Source organism: Urtica dioica, chromosome 1, assembly GCF_054948205.1.
Source record: "Urtica dioica subsp. dioica isolate 48M chromosome 1, U.dioica_male_clone48M_v1_H2, whole genome shotgun sequence".
Classification (NCBI taxonomy): Eukaryota; Viridiplantae; Streptophyta; class Magnoliopsida; order Rosales; family Urticaceae; genus Urtica; species Urtica dioica.
This window is the reverse complement of record NC_142756.1, coordinates 17,244,931-17,255,015: the sequence shown is the minus strand read 5'-3', so window position 1 is coordinate 17,255,015 and position 10,085 is coordinate 17,244,931. Positions and strand designations below refer to the sequence as shown.

General features: G+C 34.4%; 2 protein-coding genes across 2 annotated transcripts; both read right to left on the bottom strand.

Annotated features, from left to right (window-relative positions):
- Nucleotides 1–4,186: 4,186 nt before the first annotated feature.
- On the bottom strand, nucleotides 4,187–7,254 carry LOC149407598 (uncharacterized). Its single transcript, XM_089614550.1, has 2 exons — nucleotides 6,819–7,254; nucleotides 4,187–4,760 (listed from the first exon to the last, which is right to left on the bottom strand). Exons 1-2 carry the CDS (start codon nucleotides 7,105–7,107, stop codon nucleotides 4,399–4,401), a joined length of 651 nt encoding a protein of 216 aa, XP_089470676.1. The 5' UTR covers nucleotides 7,108–7,254; the 3' UTR covers nucleotides 4,187–4,398.
- Nucleotides 7,255–9,459: 2,205 nt separating this feature from the next.
- On the bottom strand, nucleotides 9,460–10,085 carry LOC149407597 (uncharacterized). The gene is made up of 2 exons (XM_089620974.1): nucleotides 9,611–10,085; nucleotides 9,460–9,506 (listed from the first exon to the last, which is right to left on the bottom strand). Exons 1-2 carry the CDS (start codon nucleotides 10,083–10,085, stop codon nucleotides 9,460–9,462), a joined length of 522 nt encoding a protein of 173 aa, XP_089477100.1.

The following is a 10,085-nucleotide window of genomic DNA, read 5'->3' as shown; positions in this document are numbered from 1 at the left end:
AAGATTGTATTTGTATAATTATTAGTAGAATTGGTATGTATTTTATTTGGTTGTATTGTGCTTGATAAATGTTATGTATTATTATCAATGTCATATTATTTACTCTCTTTTTCAATTGATAATACGTATTTTTGTATAAATTATTTAAATTAGGGTCTAAATTACAAATTAATTTTTTTGCGGATGGATTTGTAATTACAAATAGTTTCACCCCAAATTTGGGGTGGATGAATAGTTTCATCCCAAATTTGGCTGTATACTATTTATCAACTCTAAATTTCAACCCTAAATTTGGGGTGAGTTGGAGCAATCCCACTCTAAATATGTTCAATTCCACTTCAAATATGTTCAATCTCATCCCAAATTAAAGGTGGGTTGAAGATAGTCTATGTAGGTGAGCCTTATACACTTCTCATCGATTTATAATTTTACAGTGTTGAAGTGATGGTTTCCACATCAACAAATTATATTAACGCTTCTCTCTCTCTACACCAATTTTTAAGTACATTATGTTGCGTATTTCATTTCCGATGGTGTGTTTGGTTGAAAAAGAAAAATGGAATAGGAATAAGAATGTGAATGAGAATGGCATTGGAATGAGAATGAAAATTAAGAATGGAATGAATTGGTAATTGACAAAAATAACCCCACTTCATCTTCCCCAAATTCAAGCCATGTAGCTCTTATGAAACGAGCGAAATAAATCGACCCAGAAATAAATTGACAAGCCTTTGTTCAACCACCGCCGCGACATTGACAGCTTCAACTAGCGTTGCCGCCGACTGAGAAAAAAATCACAGCTCGATAGCATTTTCGACCTTGTGAAAATCCATGTGGAAACAACTTTGTGGCCGGAACCGGAGACTTTGACGACATAAGGGGCTTTTTTTTATTCAAGGTTTACTTCGTGTTCTACGGCGAAGAAGCCCGAATCGCAAAAACATAAGGGGCTTTTTTTATTCAGCCACCTCGAAAGTTCCACTTTTTAATTGAGTTTAATGGTGTTTTTTTTTCAGCGTTGATGGCGAGGGCGGCGAGGAAGGCGGGGAGGAGGCCTTCACCGGAGAGGCAGAGCGTGGACCGGCGGCGGCGGTTATCAATGGAGAAGAGGTTGTAGAGGTCGGAGACGGCGTCGTCGGCCGAATTTCCGGGCAGATCGAGATCGAGGTCGAGATCTGCCGCCGATAAATCTGAGTTCGATTGGAAGCAGAACGCCGGAATCCGCCCGATCTTGCAGCGGCGGACGAAAGTTTATTCTTCCACCTGGTGTATTTTTTTTTTTTTTTTAATGAACCAGAGGTGGGTTTAAATTTATTAATGATATAAAAATAAAATAGTGAAAATATTTGTTAAAAGTTAAAACAAACGAGGGTAAGTTTTGGGAAAACCAATTATATTTGTGTGGAATCGATCATTCCACCCAAATTATATAGAATGATTATTCCATCAAATTGGATGAATGGTCATTTTTTGTAATCATCATTCCAACCTTTATAAACAAAGCGAACAATAGAATGGTAATTTTTAAGAATGGATTCCATTCCATTCCATTGAGTTACCCTAGATAAGATGATTGTAAATATGACAAACTAGCAACGTAATTATTTTGAAATGTGATTTTTAAGATCTAGTCTACATATGATAAATTTTATGCTCTAGTCATTTACTGAAATTTACGGCTATGAAATACGAATGTACCATTGTGTAGTTTAAATTAGTGAAAATAAAACAATAACCAACCTTTGAGTCCTACTAATAAGAACGTCAATAACGTCATCAGGTTTAATAAATGTTTGGATTCAAATTTGAATATGTAACAAAAAAATCATTAATGAATATAATATATGAAACAAATTAAATATTGATTGAAATGAGTAACTTGTGAATCGCTAGTAAATTTTCGTTAATTTTTATTTATAAATTATGCATTTTTTAAATTTTAGGACTGTAACCATTATAAATTTTTTTATGCCTATTATAAACATTTTTCATACTTTCAAAATTAAAAAAAAAAAAACATAATTACTTCCTAATTAAGGAGATCTATTCGTGTGCATTGAAAGGGAAAGTCAATGAAAATCAAATCTATTAAATCAGAGCAACTAATCGACATACAAAGCAGGAAATACAAATATGATGGAATAAATTCAAATAGCGTGTAATAAATAAACAAAAAAATAAATCAAAATAAATACACGATTTTGGCGGCAGTCAAAAAACGTTGACTACATGTGATATTCAACCGACTTTTAAACAAAGGATAAACATGTAATTTGCTAAATGACCAATAAAAATCACGTCATCCATTATGACAATGTTTGAAACTTAGCTGAAATGTTGGCTAGATTGCAATTTTCACGTTTCAAGTGGCTTAATCCATGTAATTTTTCTTGTAAATAAAGTTCAGCCAAATTATTTTTGTAATAAAACATAAATTTAAAATGTTAGGATTTTTTATAAATAAAAAATTGTTTTAAGGGTACTTAGAAAACTTAACCGGTCTGGACTACCTGAGCAAACCATAGCGCTATTTTGTAATGGCCTTTGGAAAGTCATTAATTTGGGATTAGTATGGGATCTAGACGTAGATGCCCTTCTATTCTTTGTTTGTTTGTTTGTAAATCAATCTCCTAATTAGGGGAGCTTATGGTCCGGTCTGATCTAAAACGGATTTTCAAATTGGACCAGACCATTTTAAAAGATTTGAAAATATTTAAATAGGAGCGGAACGTTTAAGAAAATAAATCAACTATTATAAACCGAGCCGGTCAGGTTTGTACTGTTTTAAATCGTTTTTTTTTAATATCAATGTATCATGTGTTTAATCGAAATGCGTTATTTATTCTCTCAGTTTTCAAAAATATCAGACATCTCTCTTCAATTTAATATGAATGATACATACCTCTCCTAAAAATATGTTATATCGCAAGTACCACATTTTTCGTTTATTTTTTACAACATAAAAAATTGAACTTCCCAAAATGCCCTTATTAAAATAAATATTTATTTACTATTTAATTTATATAAAAAAAAAATCAAAACCTCTTTATAAAAAAAAAATCTTTAACTTTTTAGGAAAAAAAATTGAAATAATTCTTTATAGAGGTAAAATAAAAAAATAAATAGTTATTTCATTAAAGGCATTTTGAGAATTCAATTTTTTATTTTGTAAAAATTAAACGAAAATGGTGATATATACAATATAACATATTTTTAGGAGAAGTATGTATTATTTATATTAAACTGAAGGAAGATATCTGATATTTCTGGAAACTAAAAAGATAAATCACACATTTCGATTAAACATAGGAGATATTGTTGATATTTTCCTAATAAATCGCGCATTTCGATTAAATATAGGAGATATTGTTGATATTTTCCTTATTTATGAAAACTAAGTAGATAAATCACGCATTTCTATCGTACAAATTTAATTTGATAATAGAAAAAGAATTATAAATTAATATTAACATAAACATATATTAATTAAAATGTTCCACTCAAATTAGTTCATTCAAACGTCTTAGCAATCTCAAATTTTTAAACCGGACCGACCAGATTAGAAAAAAAAAAATTTAAACCGGATCGGCGAAAAAAAAAAAAAAAAAAAAAAAAAAAAAAAAAACCCGATGATCCAGTTTACGTTTTTAAGTTTTTTTGCACACCTATCCTACATGTCCTACTATAGTGTTACAATTTAGGATGTAAATGTGATGAAAAGAAAGTAAGAACAAAACATAAAAGCTTACCAAAAAAGAGAGAGTTAATGCAATTTTTTTCTTACGTATTTACCCCATATTCCAACACTGTTAAATGAGCGTCTGGTAAATATAAAGCATCAAAATCAAATCAAATATAAATTGTTTTCTATTTTGCTAGAATGAGACATTATTTGAAAGTACGTCAAGTAAAATAATTTACAAAACTCCCAAAGCCTCTGATTTTTTTTTTTTCTACGTAGGCAAGATTGACATGCACTAAAAAGAATGACAAGATTTAGAACTTCTAACTTCTTTAGTCATTATTTTCACCATACTAACTCCTTACTTGGTTTATTCACTTTTTAAACCAGTTTAGAGCCGACTTTCGTTATTATTATTTTTCTAATTAGTTTCCAACATTTTCAAACTAATTTTCTATACTACCATCAAATGGAACGATATATCTCAAGGAACACAGCATATACTTTGAATAATCCGAGAAAAAAAAAAGCATATACTTTGAATTTGACAACTGGCTCCAAAATGAGACCAACACTAGTTTTTAATTTAGTTTTTTGACGATCAGACAACTAAGTTTCTTCTCTATCAACACAAAACCTAAAAGAAAAACATTGATTCTGAGATCAGTACACATAAACACAAATAGCTGTTTGTTTATTAATCCACTCACATTGCATCACGTGCTCTTCGCAATCGAGTCGAGCTGGCTTCGGAGGCTCTGATTTTCCTCGACCAAGTGGTCGTACTCCATCAAGAACCTCTCCGACTGCTTTTTCCGGGCCTCAGCCTCGGCTTCCGCTGCCTTTGCCTCTCCCGATTTCGCCTCGCACTCCGATTCGAGCTTTTTGATCTGAGCCCTAAGCAACGATATGTCTCTGTCCATGGCTTTGAGCTCCTCCGCAGCGGCACCGGCATTTTTCAGATCGTCGGAGCTCCGGCTATTCTTCTTCACGGCCTCCATTGTCTTCCTTAGAAGCCGGAGCTCCCTTATGTAGTGGTGCAATCTATCTATCATCAGCGACAGGAATAGCATGAACCCTGAAACAATATCCGAGACAGAATATATATCATATCTATCGAAATTATTTGATCTTTGAAGATTATGCAAATTCGTCGAATAAAGGTTCGCACTTTTTGAGTAATTTCATTTCAGAAACAAGGTTTGCCATGACTCAACTACATTCAGTTCATGCCTTCAATTTTACTCACAAAACAAAACACATATATCAGTCACAGTAATTTCATTTCATAGACCACCAAGTTGATAAAGTCTGTGGCTTGTAACTATTATCCATTTCTTAATCGTCTATCATTAACACTGGTACAGCAAGAACCCTGAAAATCAATATATTGAATTATTTGATCTCTGAACATTTCGAAATTGTCACACAAAGATTCACATGTTCGAGTCATTACATTTCAGAGACCAAACAAATTAATTCATGTATTCGATTTCACTCCCAAAACAGAATGAAGAGATCAATCACTTTTGAGAAACTCCATTTCGTAGACCACCAAGTTGCTAACAATGTGTGGCTTATAACCTATCATCAATTCCTTAATGTACAATAACAAGAATTATTCATGAAGTAAATAAACATGACAACACACGTATTGTACTTCTTATTTCATCAATTTGGGGACCAAAAAATAATCTGCCTATCATCAACGACAGGAATAGCAAGAACCCTGAAATAACTTTCGATATATATCATACCTATCGGATTACTTGATTTTGAACATTACACAAACACTTGCATACAGATTCCAACTTTGCTTTCAGAGACCAACCGAATTGATTTCATGTATTCAATTTTACTCCTAAAACATAACCACATATCAATCACTTTTGAGTAAAGTTGCTAAGAATGGGTGGCTTTCAATTTTAATCCATTTCACACACGCCAAAATTGGCTAATCAAGAACAATACAGACTTTATTCATGAAGCAATTAACATGAGAAAACCCAGATTGTTCTTATTGAATCCTGACCTTCACTTGTCCGAGTGAATCTGGGGAGCAAAATATTAACATGACCCTGTGTGACTATAATTGAGCTCTATAACTTGCAATACTGGAAGTCCATCTCATTTGTTGAGTAATTCATTTAGAGACCAAGTTGCAATGAATACGTATCTCTTTGTAGTCAGTTCAGCATTGAATTAACGTATTAAATTTTACTCCTAGAACTAAAGAGAAATAGTCATTTTTTTAGTATTCATTTCATAAACCACAAGTTGCTAATAAAAGTATGGATTTCCACTTTGATCCATTTGTAAAGAACAATACTACCGCCTTGATCATGAAGTATTAAATGAGAAACAGAGATGGCTCTTCTTATTTCTTCTAGACTTTACTAGTCAGACTTGATCCTGAACATTGTGTAAAATCGCCACATAAAGATTCACACTTTTTGTGTAACTTCAGATCAGACAACAACCGCATAGAATTCATGCATTCAATTTTACTACCAAAACAAAACATAGATCAACCACTTTTTGAGTAATTTCATTTCATAGACGATACCACAAAGTTGCTAAAAATGTGTGGCTTTCAAGTTTAATTTATTTCAAATACGCCACAAAATTCCAATCAAGAATGGTTTAAGAAACCAACCAGCTCTAAAAGAACAATACTTGGACTTGATCACGAAGTAATTAACAAGGAAAAACTCAGTTTTTCTTATGCAACCCCTAAACTTTGCCAAGTCAGACTGAATCTGGGGGTCAAAAAATCAAACTGAACGTGGCTGTGAATGAGCTCCATAACTTGCAACAGTGAAATAGCATCTCATAAAAGCCTTGACAGTGAATCAATAACAGACATTGAAAAAGAACCGAGCTCCTAAAAGATCAATACTAAGACTTGATCATGGACTAATTAACATGACAAACCCAGATTTTCTTCTCATTCATCATAAACTCATCAAACTTATACTGAATCTGAGGACCAATAAATTAAACTGACTAAGACTATAAATGAGCTATAGAATTTGCAAAAGTGAAATCACATCTCATAAAAGCCCTTGATTGTGAATCAGCAATATATAAAATTCTAATATTTTTAAATGTCAATAAGATCCTAAAATAAGTTTACCCATGAGAGAAGCTTCGAGAAGGTGCGTAGCGACGAGGACCTGGTCGGTGGGTCCGAGTCCTCCGGCGCCGGGCTCGCCGGCGCGTGACTGGATCTTGATGACGTTGTTGGCCGTGAATACGAGGAGGAGGAGGATCGTGCCGGCGATTGTCCGGACCATGACCGGACCTCTGCCGCGCTTGAGCTTGTCGAGCCCTAATATCACGACCTTTCTCAGCGGCGTTCTGAATATCACAGCTATGATCACCGTCATCTCCACCGCGATCACGGTGTATAGAAGCTCGATCATTTCGTCGGGATTCGTGAGGGTATGTTTGGGTTTTTTTTTTTTTGTTTTTTTCCTTCTTATTTTCTGTGTGAAGGTGAAGATACTAGAACAGAACCTACCGACGAATTGCTTTTTGATTATAGGCTTTAGTACAATTTTATGTTTTTTTACTTCCCTTTTTGTGAGTACTCTTACGTCCTTGATATTATTAAGAACAAATGACGCTCTTACCGCTTGGAGTTTGCCACGTTTTTCAAGTTAGTATACGTATTCTTTTTTTTTTTTTTTAATGCTAGTTAGTATACGTATTCTGAAAACGATTTTTTCATGTTTAAAGTTTAAACTTTGTTTTTTAACGAGTTGAATCCATCTGTCGATAATGCTTTCCAAAAATTTGTTAGATTCGCACATTTTCGCCAAGTGTGATCGAAATTGGGTATTTTATGCAAATGCCCTTATGCACGAATAAATCCTTAATATTCTGGTGGTTTTATTATATTTTAAGTTTTTTTTCTTGTATTTATTGTTGTTTGGGTTTAGGTAAATGATTGAATCGACTTTCTTATTCTCGAAACTCATCTGTGAAGACCTAATCTGGTTCGTCGTGACTCATGTTTACCTTTGACGAGTGAGAGCTCAGCAACGTCGAATCGGAAGAAAACAAGATTCACAAATCCTTGTCACAGCGAGCGAAGATGAGAGTCTGGTCGAGGGACGCCGACGTGCACTTGCGGATTGAGCGGGGTCAAACGAACGTCCTGGACCCCCGATAACCCGGGTAGAAGATTTTTTGGTTGTCCAGAATAGGTTAGTTTCTATTTTAGAATTTTTTTAATGTGTGAAGGTTTGGGTTAACTGGAAATTGTGATATTGTTTCAGAAAAATATTTCCAAAAGTTGTGGCTTTTTGGAATGGATCGACCCACCTATGTGTAAGAGATCCGTGCAAATAATTCCCGGGTTGCTTGATAAGATCAATATGTTTGAGGAGGATGTGGTTGGATTGGCCGAAGACGAAAAAAATGAAGAAAAGAATGAACCTGGTGGTGATGGGATCGACGCAGTCGATATGCGGTTTCTGATAGCTAGTGAATTAAAAAAAATTAAGTTGTTTATATTTGTTATCATAGTTGTATTATGCATGTTGTTGTTGAAGTAACAATGTAACGGTTGTGATGTCTATGACACTCTATTTGTGGCTGTTGAACTTGTTGTGAATGAAAATGTGATGAGAAAGACATGGTTGTTAGAAATCTATTTATTGATATTGTAATTGTGGTGAATTCTGTTTACTTGTTATGTGCAAGTGTGACTAGAATATGACATATAAAAACTTCATAGAATCATAGCCGAACTAGTTTCAAAAGAAAGAGTAAATACTCCATGATAAAATTCACTAAAATCAATAGTCATAATAGTTTCAAAAGAAAGATTACAACTCCTAAAATGACCATCCTGGAAATTGTTTCTAAAGAAGGAGTACACCTCCTAAAATCAGTAGACATAATAGTTTCTAAATGAGTACAACTCCTAACATTCACATAATAATAGAGAATTGTTCCAAAATAAGGAGTATATACTCCATAACACAAGTATGTAATACATAAAAGGTAGCTTGTAAATATTTCAAAAATACATGTAACTTGCTTATCCAAGTGGCTTGTAAATATTTCAAATCACTAGCTTGTAATTACTCCTTGAATAAACCCTAGGGCGCATCACGGGTTCACGCCTGGTGTTATGGGTCCTAAACCTGGGGCTTTTTTGCATATCCAAGTGTTCACTAACGTTAAACGAAGTTTAATACTGCAAGTTGGATCCAAACAATATGACACGCAAGTTGCTTACCCTAAGCACAATTGGTTGACTGGGTTGTGCACTTGTCTATATTGGTTGTGAAGATGTTTGACCTTGTGTTGGCTGTGAAGATGTTTGAGTTTGAGTAGTTTGAGGTCCTTACGTTGTATGGCCTCTGCTTGCACGTTGTTGTCTCTATAAAAGTGCATAAGTATACGCAAGTTTAATATACGTAACAAAAGTGCACAAATACTTGAGTATAAAACAAAAGAGTAACTTGTTCTTCTTGTTGTCTTCGGAAACAAGTATTTGCATTGTGCCCAACTTTTTCACACTTTGAGCATTTAATATACACGTATTTCTGTGTCATGTACGTACCCTTTCGTGGAACAACTTCTTCGTGTTCAAGACGCCTAAGTTTCTTAGGCCTACCAAGCTTAGCCCTATCCAATGGCATCTCCTTGGGAGCGAGTCGTGTTCTTGGCCATTGATCAGGTGGGTTAATCGTATCATGTTCATGTAAGTGTTTGTGTAACATTCTTTCTTGTACCACGGAAAAACGTACTTGAGTGGATCGTCATGCTTTGTGCCAAATACAACTTATTGCATAAGCGCACGGTATTCCTGCCAAATATATAAGTTGAAGTTCATTAGTTATTTCAATAAGTTACAGGTAAGTATCACACAATTTTGAAAATATTCAATTTAAATTTATAGCATCCACGTACCCGACAAATCCCATCTTCGGCATGAACAAGTAGAACGTGCGAGATTAATGGCATACATGGAACCATACACATTTGACACCTGGTAGTTTGATTCTCCACACCAATATGCAATGTTCTCTGCACTGAGAACCTTATTTGTTTCCAGAATTCTGTATATCCTTGGTCCAATTTTGCCTTTCCACTTCTGACCCGCCACCCTTTGTTTACTGAATCTTTGCAAAATGTACATTCTTATTTGTTCCAACATAGAAAGGATTGGCTTCTGCCTCGCCATGAGTATAGCTCTTTTCCCATTGAAGCTCTCGCACAGGTTATTGAGCAAAATTTCGCACTTGGGGCCAGTCCGGAAGTTACATCGTGCCCAGTGTTGCGGTTCTTTTGCAATCATCCATTCGTAAGCGTCTGGCTCTTCTGCTTTGATCAACTCCATCTGAGCTTCAAAACGTGGTGTGGAGTACGTCATAGCAGCTCCCAT

What these genes read in the sequence shown, in the direction of transcription:
- LOC149407597 (XM_089620974.1), bottom strand. Translation starts at nt 10,085, where the DNA reads ATGGGAGCTGCTATGACGTACTCCACACCACGTTTTGAAGCTCAGATG. An exon ending in CCGAAGATGGGATTTGTCGG is followed by an intron (nt 9,507 to 9,610) that starts GTACGTGGATGC and finishes TATATTTGGCAG; the next exon opens with GAATACCGTGCGCTTATGCA.
- LOC149407598 (XM_089614550.1), bottom strand. Translation starts at nt 7,107, where the DNA reads ATGATCGAGCTTCTATACACCGTGATCGCGGTGGAGATGACGGTGATC. An exon ending in TCTCGAAGCTTCTCTCATGG is followed by an intron (nt 4,761 to 6,818) that starts GTAAACTTATTT and finishes ATATTGTTTCAG; the next exon opens with GGTTCATGCTATTCCTGTCG.